The sequence below is a fragment of the Schistocerca piceifrons genome, chromosome 2 (assembly GCF_021461385.2).
Source record: "Schistocerca piceifrons isolate TAMUIC-IGC-003096 chromosome 2, iqSchPice1.1, whole genome shotgun sequence".
Lineage (NCBI taxonomy): Eukaryota > Metazoa > Arthropoda > Insecta > Orthoptera > Acrididae > Schistocerca > Schistocerca piceifrons.
In genome coordinates this window covers 484,854,546-484,874,035 of record NC_060139.1, presented here as the reverse complement: position 1 = coordinate 484,874,035, position 19,490 = coordinate 484,854,546, and the positions used below count along the sequence as shown (strand labels likewise).

The 19,490-nt window shown below is 36.9% G+C and overlaps 1 protein-coding gene across 4 annotated transcripts in view; it reads left to right on the top strand.

The window, feature by feature from the left end:
* LOC124776580 (protein BTG1-like) overlaps nt 1-19,088 on the top strand; it is a 55,082-nt gene extending 35,994 nt beyond the window's left edge. For 3 of the 4 annotated variants that reach the window (XM_047251628.1, XM_047251630.1, XM_047251629.1), the window contains exon 4: nt 15,631-19,088. In XM_047251628.1, coding sequence (XP_047107584.1) covers nt 15,631-16,023 — 393 coding nt within the window. In that variant the 3' untranslated portion in view covers nt 16,024-19,088. Of the gene's footprint in view, nt 1-10,647; nt 10,799-15,630 lie in introns of all 4 variants that reach the window. The other variant, XM_047251631.1, reaches the window with a different exon arrangement.
* Nucleotides 19,089-19,490: the final 402 nt, after the last annotated feature.

The window sequence follows — 19,490 nt, the reverse complement described above, 5'->3', positions numbered from 1 at the left end:
ACCACTCAGAGACATAGGGAAGGATTGTAGGTTGGATGTTGTTATTTATGGGCATGATGATACAATGTTCAATTCCTGGCAAACGATGTGGTTAAGTTGCTACAGGTTAGCCTGATAATAGGTAGGTAGAATGGTCTTTCTTCGCAGCTAGTTTGTGGTTGGTGTAGTTTGGGGGGGGGGGGGGGAGTTACGGACATGGGACATGTGCTGATATGTTATGGAAGATTTGTCTATGGACTAGGTTTGGAGAGTAGTGCCTCTCTGTGAAGATTTTAATAAGATTTGAGCAAGACCTTGCTCATCACTGCAGATATGTTACTAATATATATAAATGAGCTAGTCAGTAAAGAGCTATGTTAAAATTATCAGAAGATAGGACATTCAGTTCAGTAATGGAAGGAGCCAGGTTGACAGGCTGAGAAATAACATGTACAGTCTTTTGCAAAATTTTAGTCTACCAAATAACTAATTAAAATGGTCAGCTTAAAACAAATTAAAAATATCAGTAAAGGCCATCAGTTATTTTTAAGTCGTGTACAATTTAAATACATTTGATTCAGTTAGTTGTAGAGGCCAACAGCTCATAACAGCTTCAATATAATCACCCGATCTAGCCTCCCAAAATGAAGTGTGTCATCGCCAAGCAGATTAATTACGATACATACAGTGGCAGATTTAAAAATTTTGCGCCGAAAAAAAAAACTGTGTTAAATAATAACTATTACCCGGTCACTACAATTGCTGTATTGGGTGGGAGCGCTGTGATCTGTTTCCGTACTCTGCTATTGTTTGTTCTGAAGGATGTGTCAGCAGTCTAGTTGCACTCAATGAAATGTAATATGGTTCCTGAACTGTACATGGTGTACAGCAGCGGATAAAACAGACTTATAACTGCATTGTGTTAACAAATTCTTCTGTTGAAAAACAACAGAAACGAACACAAGGAAAATATCTTTTCTTTTATGGCCTAAAAATTCAGCAGAGCATGTAGGAGACAACAGATTTTTGTTATATATTCACTTTTAATATGTTCTTTTACATGAACCATTGAAAATGAAAATAAAAAAGATATGTTACAATCTAAAAATTGAAGCGAACTTGTCATACATTAGAAATTAATATGTACTTTTACAGAGGTGCTTTCAAAATTAAACTTTCGTTTTTTGATCTAATAACTTGAATGTGTAGCAGATTTTTTTTAAAAAAATCACATGGTAATCTTAAGTTTTTAAAACTAATATGAATAAATAAGCAAACTCTCCAGTTAGCAAAATTTGGGTCTGGCTTTGACGGCAGAAAACTCGTTGATCATATCTTCATAGTTCAGATGGTTATCAGTCAGGAGGTCGGCTTCAATGTGAAGAATGGACAAGGCATTCAATCTCTCCTCAGACAACGTAGAACATAGGTACGATTTCAGTCTTTTAAGAGTCAAAAACGAGCGTTCTGCTGAACAACATGTAAGTGCTATACATAGAAATGTTCTAAGAGCAATGTCAACATTCGGAAACATGGACTGTAACCTCTCTTATCATAAAAATTTACTCATTTTGACTGGTATATCACTAATCTCAGAAGATTTCAAAAGTTTCGCAAAATATGCACATTCACTAGGGAAGGAAGGCTCTAAATCTGTTTCATATGACACTTGGAGTTTTGCTGCACGTTCATAAATATCGTCAGGTGAACTGCTCTTAAGGTTAGTGAAAACTGTGAATGAGTCCAACAGTGTTCTATAGCTTTCCTTCCTCCGCACTAATTTGACATACAAGTCAGAAAAACTTCTTCGGAGTCCAACTTCTTCGTTATCATGAAGTTTGCATTTTCATGATCTTTTATGGGTGCATTCATGGTCTACATCAGTTGCAATCTCCATGGATTTATTTTCATAATAGTTGCAATAAATCCTACTAAGTGATTCATGTAATTCATCCACTATTTTAGTATCAATATTTATACTTTGCAATTTCAGATTTACACTATTAAATCTCTGAAGTATGTCCTTACAAACTGTCATAATGAAAGCTGTTTCTAGTCTGCTGAGTTGATTCAATAAAGCTGAAACCTCATTTCGCACAAGTTGTTTTTCAAACGTATTATTGGCAATATGTGTGAGGGGAATGTTGATGCACTCCCAGTTTTCATATAGACTTACACACGCTACCCTTCTTGGTGACCAGCGTGTTTTGATATACTTTTTACCATTTTGCTTCCTGGTTTCGTGAAAGAAAGAAGTTTATCCCAGCACTGTGTAGAAGCAGAGGAAAAATAATGATGAAAGTTTTGCACTACATTGAAAAATGAACATGCTTCCCGACAACAGCTTGCAGCACTAGTGCCGACTTCAATTCAAAGAATGTGCGGCACAAGGCACATAATGCGCATTTGGATTTTGTTCTTTAATGCTTGCCTGCAAACCAGTGTAGGTTCCTGACATATTGCTTGCGTTGTCACATGACTGGCCTCTACAGTCGGTAATATCAATGCAATTTGTAGATGAGTATGGCCTCAGCAAAGTTTTCTAACTTGTGTCCCGGGTTTGGTAAAAACAGAAGGAAACGTTCAACTGGTTCATCATTCTTGTTCACATACCTTAATATGGAAGATAATTGATCAATATGTGAAATGTCTGCAGTAGAATCTTTTATTATAGAGAAATATTTGGCCTGTCTTAATTCACTTATGATAATTCTCTTTATTCGTTCAGAAAGATGCTCTATTATTTCATCACAGATTATTGAAGAAAGATACCTTATATGGCCCTGCCCTGGGTTTCCATATTGTTCCATGTGCTCTGAGAGAAAAGGATCAAACTCATTTTTTCTGTCTCAGCATAAGACTCGAAATGGTTTTCTATTGTTCCAAGTGACTTTTTCTTGTTGAAAGTGATAACCCAGAATTTTTGTGTTCAAGTGAATTCTCATGGTGAGATAAAATATTTGAAATATTTTTCCAATCTGCAGTACCATTAGTAGCAATCGTGGCCTTACCTCCGAACAATTTCCATGGTGCGCAAAAAACAGCATCTGTGCTAACAGGAGTATACTAGAAAATCACACAAAGTAGATTCACCATTTAAAAGTTTACAGTAAAATACATTTTTATTCAAATATCTGGTTGTATTGCCTATTGATCTTCTTGAATTAGAAAAATCACCATTACAATTTCAATGAATGTCATGTTGTAAGAGAATGTTGATTGTTGATTCATTGACACACCATTCTGCAGGATCATCACTAACTAGGTTATTTCTTTTTATAATGTCTGACTCGACACTTCTTTTTCATAAACTCAAAATCATAAATCATTTGCTTTTCTTCATTTTTAACTTTTGTTTTGTCTGTATTTACTACTTTTACAACAGCTGCAGTGCCAGAAATATTATCCATACTTCAAGAATGAGATTTTCACTCGCAGCAGTGTGTGAGCTGTCACGAAACTTCCTGGCAGTTTAAAACGGTGTGCTGGACCAATACTCGAACTCGTGACCTTCGTCTTTCGCGGGCCGACTCACAACCCGTCCTCACAGCTTTAATTATGCCAATATCTCGTCTCCTACCTTCCAAACTTCGCAGAAGCTCTTCTGCTAACCTAGCATCCATACTACTTGGAACTTGAAGTCGAACCAGCAACCTTTTTTTGTGAAAAATTTATCTACTCTGCCAAGCATTTTTAGGACATTGGCTTCTCGTTCTGACCTTTCCTTCAATAATTTCCGATGCCGCCGCACTTAATTTTGCATGTTTGCTTTTTATGCTGTTCTTCATGTTAAGGCACTTACAAATTTGTCAACCAACAGTCAAAACAAAAGAAAAAAAATTGTAAAATGAACAAAACACTGTATCCAGTTCCAGTCATACTACATCGCACACGAGGACAAAAGTTTAAAGTAAAAACTCGGCACACGAGCGCAAAGATTTTTCCTTTAAACATGGAGCAATAAAGTTACCATCTGAGATTACTCGAAGTAACTGTGCTATGAAAGAATGACAATGCAGAATAATTTAATTGTATTGTCTCCTGTTTGCGCTGTCAGTAAAATTTTTAAACTGTCGTGAAATGTATTTCACACATTATTAGGTATTCAGCTGATGTTCTTTTTGTACAAACATACGTTTAAAAATGTGAAACATTCCCAGTATCAACATGTTTTGTCAAACGGGTGTCATTAAATAAAAGCTCAGATATTGAAGACCACAGAGCTTTCACATTAGTTGAAGTAATGGAGGGTTGACTTGATACTTCCCCATAATTTCTATAAGAAATTTAAGCTGAGTCGGGTTTTACATACTGAGGCCCATACATGGTACAGTATTTAAGAAACTGCTGCTTAGTTTCTCATAGCTTTTCAGGGGTCCCGGTATTTTCATGGGGAAAATAATGGTAGGGTTAAGTAGAAGTCTACAACATTCTCAGAATAATGATGTTTCAAACATTGTATTTTAGATTGCCGTCCTGACAACTTACTTCAAAATATTTTGAACAATCATGATGATGATACCATAGGAAACCCAATGTTAAATTTCCATTCAGTCACTAAGTAAACTATGTATATTTCCAAGTTTGTTTTGTCGAATTTCGTTCTTAAGGGTTATTTAAACTAGCAGGTTGTTTAACAATATTAAAATGTAAAAGATTAAAATGAGTGCAGAGCAAAAAATGCCGCCCTCTTTAAGGTACTGCCCCTAGGCCCATGCCTACTGGGCCTATATTGAAACCCGCCACTGGAAACATAGGGAATCACACTCCAGTGATTTTAAACACTTGAAGGAAATGCAGCATGTCTTAAAATAGAACAAGCCACTATATGCTTTACACTAAAAGGAAGAATGCTTCCTGAGGTAATATGATCTAATAATCAAGTAACAGGACTAAAAAGGATCGTCAACTTAAATGTCCAAACTTAAACAGCTCTTAGCCAGAATAAAAAACTGAAATATCTGGGCTGCATAATGTATACATCTCAAAATGTGGACTTGGACAGAATGACCATGAGACTCTTAAGCAAGATTAGTCGGTAGTGTACATGTAGTATCAAAGCAAACAAATGTTTTTGTATCAGGCTGCAACAGTCACCATTTATTCCTTTGCACCATCCCTCCTTGCCACAGTGAAAATCCACAGGCGGAACAGTGATATCCAACCAAGTTAACAGATGACATGAGCAGTACTCATTGCGCCTGGTCATCCTTTAACCAAAACAGGCAGTCGATTCAAGTGCACGTGCTCTGACACACACACACACACACACACACACACACACACACACACACACACGCACACAAACACAAAAGTAAGCTCAAAGGTGAATTAGCTGGGACACTTTCATGTCATTTAAAACTCCATGTATAACTCGCAACTCCACTCCACTCGCAAGTGATCCTGTGACAGTGGCAGATATATATGTATGGGGGCGCCGCACGACCCAGCGCCACCCCCCCTCCCCCCTCCCCTCTTGCGGATCCACCCACATTGCCACCTGCGCCGTCCCCCGCCAGTCAGCCCGCACGCTCTTCGTTTATTTCTCTTGTCAGTTGACTCGACTGAATAGTTATTGAGTAGTTGTACTTTCCTGCGTAACACGTGCATACGTGTCATTGTATTTTGTGTGTTTCTGTCTGGCACACAGATAGCTAACACACACCTACGAGAAAAGTTGTGGCCATTCTAGTGATCTTGAGGCAGTATTCTGTCTGGCATTTTTCGAGAAAACTCGCGAATATAGGAGATGAGGTACTGGCAGAAGTAAAGCTGTGAGAATGGGTAGTGAGTTGTGATTGGGTACCTCAGTCGGAAGACGTCTTTCACATGGAAAGCAAAGGTACAGAGTTCAAGTCTTTGTCTGGCACACAGTCTGGATCTGCCAGGAACTTTCATATCAGCACATATTCCACTGCAGAGTGAAAATTTCATTCCAGAAACAACCCCAGGTCATGACTAAACCATGTCTACACAATATCCTTTCTACCAGGAGTGTTAGTCCTGCAAGCTGCTGTTTTCTTGTACCATCAAACGGGGTGATTTCAGACACCGGGGCGAATTCGGACAGTATGGCTTAGTTGCTCTTTGTCACTGCATAGAAACAAAGAGTTACTTATTTTAATGTATGCGTGCCAGTTATTTTTAGTGCAAGATTGCATTTATCGCTTTCCACAACTTTTATTTGGCGTCAATTGTTTCCCTACGTGGATAATTGCTGAACAGTCTTGGTGCTAAAAATCCATGCCTTATCGTAAAGTGGAAACTTTCTATTGTTGCACCAAGCGGGAATTTGTTATAACCGTAATTGTTGATGCACTCAGTAGCTAACAGCATTGAGACAATTTCTGTACTAGTTTGTTGAGTTTCTCATGCTAGGTTATAAAATAACGACTGTTTCTGTAAAACTGTGTACTGTGTGGGGTGATTTCGGACAATGCCAAGAACATATAAGAGAAAGAGATGTGCTACATTACGGTGTAATTATGACCCAGAACTTTTAGATAAAGCGGTTCGTGATATTCAGAGTGGTAAATTATTGTATAGAAAAGCGTGTGATTTGTGTGGTATACCTAAATCAACCCTACAAAATAAAGTGCAGTAAGCATATCTGAAAAAAATGGGAGGGCAGCCAGTGCTGAATAAAGAAGAAATGTTGAAGCAAGGGCTGCACATTGGGGATTTCCCTTCATTAAATTGGATATTAAATATTTAGTTAAAGGCTACCTTGATAAATTTGGCCGAAAAGAGAAGAAATTTCACAATAATTTGCCAGGTGAAGAATGGGTGAATTTATTCTTCAAACGATAGTGAGAAGATCTTTCCGTTCGCTTAAGCGAAAACATTAAACGAGCTCGTACAGAAGTGAACAAAGAGACTGTTAAGATGTTTTTTCCAATATCAAGGCAAAGCTGGAAAATCTCCCGCCATGTGTTAAATGTCACCAAAATCAAATAAAAAGCATGTAAAATTTTTAAAAAAAAGGCAGTAACTGTCCGAATTCGCCCTCTATATACTGTAATTTCGGACAGAGATTTAAAAAACACGTGTCCAAAATCACCCCAATCCATGGGGTGACTTCGGTCACTTTATTTAACTGCCTCAGATAAGTATACCCACACATACACTTTCTGGTTCTGGGATATTTTATTCGCTACACGTATACCCTACCACTTCCATAACAATCAATTTAATCTAACAATATATATGAAAGTTACGATCAAAATAACGACAAAACTGTCCGAAATCACCCTGTTTGATGGTACAGAGAACCTTCGATACGTAGCGTTATAAATATGGACTATTATCTGAATAGGAAGCTAGTTAACATTCAGAAGCAGAAATATTAAGAATGAATAAGTAAAAAGTCCTAGGTGTAGCAAGTGCAAGTGTGGAGAGTAGTCAAGAGTGAGGGTGATCAGTTGATTGTGAAGTATTAGTGACAGTAATTCATAGTAATTTCTCAGTAAAAACATTGTTACAAGACTCATTATGGTAGTTAGGTACGGGAAACTATTGATGCGTAGTAGTGACTTTCCAGAAGATTCCTAAAAACACATTGTTACTATTATAGGCCCTCTGTCAAATGCACTAGAAAGGAACCGAATTGACTTAAAGTTCCACACATATTGTCATTATTGGAAACTCTCCTTTATATAATATGTCGAAAGGTACATATTGGCTTATTGCTTTCACAGTAGGTATTTGTTCACACTCCATAAAAGTCTAGAAGTGAACATTCAGGCTCCGAATGTTCTCCAAACAACTGAGCAATGTATATAAGGGAAGTGGAGTCACTGCCAGGTAGTCAGTTGGAAAGCTACAGTCATTGCAATAACTTGGAAGTGATAAAAAGTGAACAACTGCGATTATTGGCTATTACCACGGACTTCAGTCAGTGTTGTGCTTAGTGATATTTGAAGTACGTGGAGTGTGATCGTGTGTGTTTTAGTGCTAAATGTACTAGTGTTGAGTTTTTCATTGCGAATAAAGTGGCATCTAATTTACCTACATCGTAACACTATAATAAAATGGCTCATTATGTAATAAGAAAAAGAAAAGTAGAAACATCTGAAGATTCCTGTCACCATCCAGCCGCAAAAACACCACTAGATGTACAGGCAGAGCCCAGTACTTTGTCAAAACTTCCACAACAAAGTTCATTGATTGAGTCCGTTAGTCCCACGGATATTGGCAATTATTTGAATATAATAGTGTCAGAAAATATTAGTGATGATATAAAACACAAGCTTCTCACAGCTTCCAGGAAACCTGAAAAAGGTTACAGCTTTCATACTTCAGAGGACAAGAGGGGACGTGTTGAACGCAGACAAGTGCACAATAATCACTTTGAACAGTATCCATGGCTGGCGTTCTCACAAGTTAAAAAGGGACTGCTTTGCATTAGCTGTTCAGTTTTTGTGAATAATAAAATGGTTGGAGGAAAGAAATCCGTTATCGCCAAGAAGCTTGTGGCTGAACCACTAACAAAGTTTGCCAAACTTAGTGGTAAAGATGGTGACCTTGAGACCCACTCTCAGCTCCAGTAGGATGTTCAAGCGTCAACAGATGCAAAATTATTTTTGGAGACATGAGACAACCGCGAACTGGAGGTCATAAATAAGTTGTCAAGACAGAATGGAAAGTATTAGGGAAAACAGAGACCATCTTGTACCTATAATAAAAACAATCACGTTTCATGGAAAGCAAAATATTCCTCTGTGGCGGCATAGAGATGATGGAAGTCTATTAGAAAACGAAAATGAATGTGAAAGTATAGTGAGTAACGAGGGCAACTTTAGAGCTCTTTTAAGATTTAGGATTGACGCTAGACACTTGCAACTAAAACGTCACCTTGAGACCACTAAAGCAAACACCACTTCCATAAGTAAAACAATATGTAATGAACTTATTTCATACTATGAAACAGTGATGTTATCGAGAATTCTGGAAGAAATCAAAGATTGTTATTACGGCATGATCTTCGATGAGACCAGAGACAAAGCACACATCACCCAACTGAGTTCAGCTGCAAGATATGTCGATGATGGCAGCAAATTACACAAAGATTTTTGGGTTTCGTTGACATCCATAAATACAATGATAGTAGTGGAAACATTGGCAATGAACCTCAAGAGGGGTCAAGATGAAGAGTGTAGCATTACTGGTGAAGTATTAGATACTATGATTCTAAGGAAAGTGGAAATCCTTTCTCTGTCACTGGAGAATTGTGTGGGTATAGGCTGTAATGATTACTCAGTTAATATGTCAGAATTGAAAGGTTCTGTGGCTAAAACGAAAAAGAAAGCTATCAATGCGCAAGTAGCACTGTATCAAAGTCATCAGGTCAACGTCACTGTCTTGCAGTTGCAAAGTTACGAGGCTGAGAAACTCACTTGGTACTATTGAACTAGTAGTATAGTTCTTTACTGCGTCTAGCAAGCGGTTCGCAACATTGAAGAGTCACCTAAAACACTCGCTGCAGTCACATTGTCAAACAAGATGGGTTGAGCGACATGATGCTGCTGTTCAATTCACAGCTGATATCGGAACAGTTTGCAAAGTTCTTAAAAAATACAGTGTTGGAGGGATAGAACAACAGCTGCCAAAGCCAATATTCTCCTCAGAGCTCTCACTAATTGAGTGACATTATGAGCCTAACACTTCCAGCCAGCAAAATCTTAAAAGGCCCTAGCTTGGACATCACGATGGCAAAAACAAAATTAGATTTGACGCTCAAGGTGTGCAACGGCATGAGAGCCAATGTTGATAGCCACTTTGCTCATATTGTTGAAGAGGTGAAGGCAGTTATGGAAAAGTTAGACATGGAGATGAGTGTTCCCTGTCTTACAGGCAGACAAAGACACAGGGTAAACTGCGATCATAATGATGATGCTATGACATATTGGAGAAGAACTGTTTTTATTCCAACACTGGACCATGTTATGACTGACATGGGAGAATGTTTTGCTGAAGAAAATATTTATCGTTTAAAATTCAGCATACTTTTGCCCTCACAACTACAAAAACATGATGGTAATGATCTGGCACATAAATTGAATCAGTGCTTAACTGAACTACCATTCTTTGAAGAAGAATCATTCTTTGTGATTGAAAAGATACTAATGGGAGAAATTCTTCAATACAAGCAAACGAGCATAAACACCCTTCATGATCATGATTCTGCTATGCAAGCATTGTCTGTTTGTCCTAGATCTGACTATGCCACTTTGCACATCTGTAAAAAAAATATTTGCTTGTGTACCTACATCTATTGCTACAGTAGAAAGAAGTTTTCAACATTGCAGCATACAAAGATATGGCAGAGGTGGCAATGGAGGAGGATCAAATTCATAGCTTAGCTCTGGTGAACATTCACCCTGACATTGATTGTCCTATTGACGATGTAGTTAACAAATTTGCCAGGAAGAATAGGCATATAGAATGCATCATTTAAGGAAGAGAACCACAATTGTAACTTTTTTATATCATAAGGATGGCATTGTCCTGTATATGTGTGTAATCAGTTTAAATAAAACTTTCTTAAACTTTGCATGTGACTTGATTATTTTTTATCACAGTAAAAGTAAAGGTAGCTCAAGGTATCTTTAGTGTCCCCTCCTTGAGGTTTTTCTGTATCCACCACTGTCCTGTGAACATCTACTTCAGATGCTGCAACTGAACTTCCATCCATGGAAATGTTGTGCCAACCATACGGCATCACCCCCACATGTGAACAGCTCCTCTGTTGTCCCACAAGACTCACTGGCTCTTGTATTTGGTGGAGGTAACAGGACGTTGAGCCCAATTTGGGTTCCAGGTAAATATAAAAACACATACAGCGATACTATCCCTACAACTTGTCTTCAAAGAAAGACAAGCCTACATTTATAGCTAGAGGCACTTGTTTGTGGAGAAAATTTGTGCTCGATTTCATCATTTTTTTAAAAAGCTGTTTTTAGTATATTTTCGGTATTTTTATATCATTTCGTCAATAATTTTGCTTAATTTTCTTTGCACTTTTCAGCAATAAAAGCTGAAGAAAGTCATTGATAGCATATTTGCAATGAAACAATTTTTTTATTTTTTTTATTTTCTAAAATGAAATTTTCACTCTGCAGCAGTGTGTGCACTGATATAACTTCCTGGCAGATTAAAACTTGTGCTGGAACGAGACCTGAACTCGAGATCTTTGCTTTTTGTCGGCAAGTACTCTACTGACTGAGCTATCCAAGCACGACTTGTGACCCGTCCTCATGGCTTTACGTCTGTCAATACCTTATCTCCTACATTCCAAACTTCACAGAAGCTCTCCTGTGGAGCTTGCAGGACTAGCACTCCTGGAAGAAAGGATATTGTGTAGACTGGCTTAGTCATGACCTGGGGTTGTTTCTGGAATAAAATTTTCACTCTGCAGTGGAATATGTGCTGATATGAAAGTTCCTGGCAGATCCAGACTGTGCGCCAGACAAAGACTTTAACTCGGTACCTTTGCCTTCCATGTGAAAGACGTCTACCGACTGAGGTACCCAATCACAACTCACTACCCATTCTCACAGCTTTACTTCTGCCAGTACCTCATCTCCTATGTTCCAAACTTGCACTTTCCTGGAAAAGACAAAGGTCCCAAGTTAGAGTCTCAGTCCAGTACACAGTTTGAATCTGCCAGGAAGAATCACCTTTTATTTTTGCGTGAAAAACATGAAAATTATACATCTGATGAAAACACACACATCAAAGCATGAATGTCTGAAAATAATTTATCCTGCCACTTTAATAAGTAGGGGCCATATGTGTAATCTACAAATCTTTCTGAGAAAGACAGGGATATCATGACTTCAATATTACTGGGAGTCAGAGCTGTTCTGTCAATAATAATTTGGGTATGTTGAAAATGACCTCTCACTATGTCCACCCATGGTAGCTGAGTGGTCAGCACAACGGAATGTCATACCTAATAGCCCGGGTTTGATTCCTGGCTGGGTCAGAGATTTTCTCTGCTCAGGGACTGGATGTTGTGTTGTGCTTATCATCATTTCATCCCCATCGACACGCAAGTCACCAAAGTGGTGTCAACTCGAAAGACTTGCACCAGGCGAACAGTCTACCTGATGGGAGGCCCTAGCCACACGGCATTTACATTTTACCTCTCACTATCAGCATTACTGACTGGCATCCACAAAGCCCTCACTGCAGCTTCCACAAAATGCTCATACTCTGATTTCAGGGAAAGAAGAATAGCAATTGTATCAACATCTTTACCTTCTCTACAAGAGCTAACTACTAAACCCTTTATCACTGTATGGTTCAAGACATTCTGATGTTAAAAGTTCTTGTAGAATGAGAATTTTCATCATTAGCTGAGAGATCTCAACACTCTAAATCACGGTCATTATGTTTCCTGGATCAAACGACTTACTGGTAGAAGAAATGACAGTCTTACCTGTGTTGCACTCCATTAAGTGGTTGTTTTATCAGGCTTGCTCTACTTGCAGATTGGAACAGGGATGTTAAATTTACTTGCGTTTGCTTCTGCTGTTTATGAAGTTTATCCAAGATCATCTCTGAGTGGGAGAGGGGGGAGGTGGGGGCATCAGCTATAATTTAAAGCTTTTTGAATATGAATTAAAGGTACCTTGGAGCACTCTAATGTCAGCAGCAAATTGCAACCTTTTGAGCAACGCTCAACAAGAAAAATAGCTAGTCTTTTTTTTTTGGGAGGGGGGGGGGGGGGGATGTCAAGGATTTAAAATTGTGCACAGCAACAATCTTTTCTTAAACAGTTTCAACGAATTCTACTATATCATTGAGATATACTCCAAGGTACTCAACACATTTAAGCCATAAGTTCCACCTGGTGATGAAAGGAACTAGGAAAAGTTTAACTCTTGTGTGTTTACTTTCATATTTCTGATTTAAGAGTTGAATGTATGCATGCTTCCTTTTTTGGGTATTGAGTAAGGTATGTTTTGCCTGCACAGCACAATGGTTTAAATTACAGAGTTCCACACCCTACACACTGCCTACCACATTTAGTTTGAGCCCAGCACTGCATGTGTACTAACCCTTCTGATACTAAAACCCTAATTGCATTTATACACTAAATCTGAAGTTACAGAAACTAGATTTTGGTACCTACTGAATTTTAAAGTTTCTGAGTTACACTCACAATTGCTGTGAACATTCTGTATCATTTGCACTTGCAGTAACTTTTTACTTCCCCCAACAAACAACTTCCGAGCTGTACCGTAACCACAACTAAGTACTTATGTCAGAACCATGAACACACACTGCCTTTTTGAAGTCCGTCGTTTCATCACAAAGAATTGGGACTCTAATTTTTCATAGCTTCCTTTAATCCTTCCACCTCATCATTGATTCAAGGTACAGAACTTCCTGCGGTCTTCCAGATAAGGGCAAGTCTGCAGCACCTTAAAAATTCCAACAGACCTGATATTACAGTACTGTTTTAACACCATTTTAGGAATTAAATTGAATGAGGGATCCAGCATGCATTATGTAACCCTAAGTTTTATTGGAAGAGAAAAAGAGCATAAACACTGAGTTACTAATTTTCCATGGGGTACTGAAATCAATATGAAAACGCTCCTGTAGATGTACTTTGCCATTTGTGCTGCATGTATTGCACCTGCTGCTGAATATGTTTTTCAATGGTTTCAGCTCATGAGTCTTCATATTTTGCCGTGCCTAACAGCAGAATAATAATTAATGTACTGAGTATGGAAAGCATATTGAATTCGATTCCAATTCCCATGTAAATATTGCAAAAAATATAGTTATTTGTCAGATTGCAGGACTCCTGATCTCCAACACAGCAAACACACTGTGATTGCATGTTGTTGTAAGAACTTGCACAACTGTAAATAGAAGGTTGTCAACTTTGATATGTCATCCAAAACTTTATGCAGTAAACATTATAAAATTCTGATGCACGACAGTTTGGTTAGGTTGAGTAGGTAACTCTATTTCTACATTTTAAAAGTTTTTCCGCATACAGTTGGCAGCACAGAAAGTCCGAATTTTGGTGATTCACCATGTCTCAAATTTTGTTCTTGCTGTGATAGTAAGGATTGTTTTTGGGGTGGGGTAGTTGGTTCTAGGCAACCATGAAGAAATTATCTTTCCTCACAGCTAAGTTTTGTTTTTGTTACACAAAACCATAACTTTCATTTTCTAACAACACCAGGATAATTGCTATTTTGAAGCTTCACAATCAAACCAGCACTCGTATTTCTTCCTCCAAAAGTGTGCAATATAAGAGTTCAGGGGTATGAAAGGGAAGCAATGGTTGGGAAGTGAGTGAGACAGGGTTGTAGCCTATCGCCAGTATTACTCAACCTGTACATTACACAAGCACTAAAGGAGGCAAAAAAAAAAAAAAGAAAAATATGAAGTAGGAATTATAGTTCAGGGAGAAGAAATAAAAACTGAGGTTTGCTGAAGACATTGTAATTGTCAGAAACAGCAAAGGACTTGGAAGAGCAGTTGAATGGAATGGAAAATGTCTTGAAAGAAAAATATAAGATAAACATAAGCAAAACAAGGATAATAGAATGTAGTCTAATTAAATCAGGGGATGCTAAAGGAATTAGATTAGGAAATGAGGTAACTTAAAGTAGTAGAAGAGTTTTCCTGCTTGGACAGCAAAATAACTGACAATGGCCGAAGTAGAGAGGATATAAACAGTAGACTGGCAATGTCTAGAAAAGCATTTCTGAAGAAGATAAACTTGTTAACATTGAATATAGAGTTAAGTGTTAGGTTGTCTTTTCTGAAGGTATTTGTATGGAGTGTTGCTATGCAGGGAAGTGAAACATGGATGACAAACACTTCAGACAAAAAGAGAATAGAAGCTTTTGAAATGTGGTGCTGGAGAAGAATACTGTAGATGGGTGGACCACATAACTAATGAGGTACTGAATAGAATTGGGGAGACAAGAAATTTGTGGCACAACTTGACCTAAAGAAGGGATCACCAATTTAGTATTTGAGGGAAGTTGGGGAGGGGGATTAAAAATGGTAGGAGGAGACCAACAGATGAATACAGTGAGGATGTAGGTTACAGTAGTTATTCGGAGATGAAGAGGCTTGCACAGGACAGGATAGAGTAGCTTGGAGACGTGTATCAAACCAGTCTCCAGACTGAAGATCACAAGAACGACATATTAATGGGTATAATATGAAGCTCTATCAAAATCCCTCCTGTTAAAAGAAGTTAATAGATAATATTCAATTAATTTCCACCAACTGTTCTACATTTTATTGCATTTACTAAATGGCTTTTAAGTAAATTAAAATCATCTTGTGAGTTTCAGCATTGCCCATTTGTGTTTGCCACCTTTTTTTTCCCACTGCAAATGGTTATTGAGAAATATAACAAAGTTTCTCATTCAGTCTGACGTTAATTTGAAATGTACTTCTGTAATGTAACACTCTTTCCTGTTTAGTATAGCTGTGGGCTCAATTTACCACTACATAAGGATGATACCAATATTTTTCTGCAGCAGAATCAGTAATAATAAATGAAATATATTAAAAGAAAAATCTTTTAAGTAATGGGTGGCAAGTTTTATTAAATGATAAGGTGATATGGTATAAATTCATGTATTACTAGAGTTTTTCTTGTTGCAGGTGATTCCATTTGCAGTAAGAGAGAAATCAGCGGTGCCCCCAACCACAGTTTCTGTGTCTCTCTCTGTTCCACCCCCACCTTCCCCCACACTCCCCCTTTCACCTGCTTTACCAATTCGTAGACCACGTAGTAGGGGGAGTGGTAATATAGTGAGTCGACACCTGCCTAAGGCTCCTGGGGTTGGATTCCATGCAGCACCTCCTACCTTGCAAAACTGGTACTCTCTTATGCCACCCACAGTACCCATTCCTCCACCTCACCAACCTCACCAGCACCCACATACTCGCAACAAGAACCTGACAAATAGAGCACACCATGGACGATGGAGTGGTACTACGCACTCTCACTCGCTTTACAACTGGCAGTCACATAAACCAGCACTCAAGGTCTAGAGGCCATCCTACAAGCTCAACAAGCATCCAGACTTTATTTGTATCAAATTACATTATGATTCAAAGAATATATTGATATGTAAGTTTGAATGTTTTATTCTGTGTGTCAGACTGTGGTGTATATTTTATGTGCAAAGTATAAAATTCTTACTTCAATGTACGCAGTACATTTAAAACACTAATACTTACATGGGTTTTAAGTAAGCTTTTCATTTCTTAATTTCTGTTGTAAAAAGTCACATTAAAATTGTTATATAAATAAATATTTTATCAAGAATGTTTCAGAGCATAATTTGAATAAAATTTGAAAAATTCCACCTAGGATATTTGGTGCTGACTAACGCCATTGCACAAATTTTGTCACAATTTTTTCCATGTAATTCTGCTGTTAGAAGCACAATTCATTTAAATGGCAACCTGTTTACACTGTTTCATAGATTTATTTGTAACCTCATTGTGTCATACTGCATTAGATCTTCATACACCATTCTGATATCAGACATAACACATGCATGACTGTTCATTGTATACTGTTAAATTTTTAGGTAATATGACATTCCTACTCTTAGTGTTGTCGTCTATCTGCTAATGTTTCTCTTACCTGAACAATTCCTGTTCAATTACTCAGTTAGTGTACCACGTGGAAATAAAACAATATCAATGTGTTACCAGTCAAAGAAGAAATGTGTTTTTTGCAGTATACAGTATTGTAAACTTGTCTCGTTCAATGGACTGGATGTATTTTTAAAAAGTGTATGTGAACTGTGTGTACAGGAAGCCTCTATTGCATGCATTTTTTGTGTTACCTGAAAGTGTTGCCTAATGTTACTTCGTAAATCTATACCATTTGAAACAAATGGCCTGCAGGTACACGGTTAAAAACGAATTTGTATCAATGCAAAGTTATTTTCATGAGTAGTTGATTAATTGGAAATGTTATGGTTATTATTCTTTTAAGGCTTAATACTTTAAATTTTTGCTGCTGTGGATAATTGTTTGGCCACATTCGTGATAATTGGTGCCGCCCTAAATAAGTGCCAAATTGGCATGACTTTGCATTGAATGGTTGTGTGTGACACTGCTGTCTGTAGTTTCAAAACCTTTAGTGTTTGTCTTGAGACAATCTGTTCATATGATAACTGAAAGGCATCCAGCTTTATTACATTTCAGTATTGTGATAGCATTGCTTTCTTGTGCACCTTTACAGTATTGATGGTGATCGGCTATAGTAGGAAAATTAAATTCTCAAATATTTTCATAGAAAATATATTGAGAATTATGTCTTTCAGTATTTGAGTGAATCATCTCAGTTCTCAGTAACTGGACTGTCATTTATTTCTTATCATTATAAATGAATACTGATTGTTGTACTTGCATGGTTTAATAGGTAGTTTCCTTTTGTGGTCTGAGCAAACACTGAATGATCTGACCTGAAACACTGCCATCCACAGTGAACTCAGAATAGTTTTCATTTAAACAAATATGAAATAAATATTTTGGGCAACATGAAATTTTAATCAAAGAAATGAATAGACATATTTGCAACAAAATTATTGGCAAATGTTCGTTTGTGTATTGCAAATGACATTTTGCCATTACTCTTAGACAGAACAAGATTCCAGAGTAGCAGTTGTGATCAGCTTTGTATTCTTATTCTTGATTTCTGTGTATGCAGTTCCCTAAATAATATATTATTGATGTCATTTGGTGTGGGTGTAAATCTCGTGCTTAGCATTTTGGTGCTTTATTTCACAATGCAGAATTATTGTGCATAATGGATGTTTGACAATAACATATTCTTCTACAATGAGCAAATAAAATACTTCCATTTTCTCATCTTTTAAGTAGTGATGTTTTCCCATTAAAGTTTAATCATTATACCAAATGACTGGCTGTAATACCAATGCCTCATCTCCCATTGCAATTTCAGTACTACAAAAGATAAAGTTTTGATATATCTTCCGTCTTACAGTTTTTCACACATGCTACTACTGCGTAGCGGACATGACAGAAATTTCTGTTAATACTTGGTTTACTTGGCCTCGTGTAACATTCACTTAGTGTTTCTTGACAATGTATATAGTATGAACATGATTATGATATTGATCAGACTCTGTACCTGAGCTGTAAAAATTAAAAAGCTAAAATTATCAATTTTAATTCCCTAATGGGTGTAGTGTATAAGAATAGTAAAACTGTGTGGTATTTTTTATGTTGAATAAGTCGAAAATACTTCACATCATATAGGTGTGCATGTTCATCATCAATCCTCAGGTACGGAACATTGCACTGAATGACTTACATGATGTGAAGTATTTGATACAGAGTAAAATACTAATTAAAAGATCTCTCTTTCTCTCTGAGTATGTGATAATATTTAGTTCTGTTTAAAAGCAGTGCATAAATCATTGGTAAAAAATGGAAGTGTATTTTGCAAATTCCACATTCCATTGTTAAATATTTCTCTTGTTACGTACAGAAATATGTGTGAGAAGAAACAGTAATTACTTAGTAATAATTTACTATATGGAATGTGAGTGGCATTAATGTTAATTGTCTAATACTGCATGTTGTAAATTTACCCTTTTTATCTTCTGCGCATCATTTTTAGATGCATTTTAAGCATGTTTCAGCACCCAATACTTTCATTACTAAAGCTGTGGTTCTATGCTATAATCTGTACTGGATCTGAAAGCAGATTTGTAAATCATTGTAATTTTTAAAAGTTGCAATGTAAACTTTCTGTTCAGTGTAAGAGTAAATTAGAAATTTGCTGTTCTTGTATTTTGTCAGCACAGTGTGTAGTTAAAGTGGCTTCACATTTCACATATTTCCATGTTGCACATTTCATTATATTTGAAAACTCACTTGTCTTCATTAAATTTCTTGCACTGTGGATTTTTTTTCTTCAATGATAATTTTTTTTGCTGCATACTTTCATCTGTTTACATAGAATCAAAAGAAGAAAGTTCATTATCTATCTTATGTTCCTATATTTCATTTTAAAATTGTATATCAGAATAATTAGATACATTAGTGCAGACCTTGATGTTTCATAATTGTTTTGTACTTTTCAGAAGTTCGTACAATGTATGAGATTGTATATTAAGAGTTACAGCAACATAGATAGTTTTGCATCAGAACAGTGTGTTTTTTTTAATACCCCCATATTAATTTAACTGATCCCATCATTTTGTCTCAGTTGCATGTTCAACATTATTCTCTGTGAATAATACATACACTGTAAAGATTTGGATATGTGAAATCCCTGACTGTCACTGACATTGTAAAAGGACCCCACCATAACAGTGGCCATTAAAACAGGTTTTAATGCGTATTCCTGGGTTGGATAAAAACACACTACAGAAATTCAAAATTTTACATGTGCAGTTTAATACCAAGAGGTTGAATACAAAATGTGATTGAAATACAACATGAGATTTAAAAAAAAGGAATGTACGCATAAT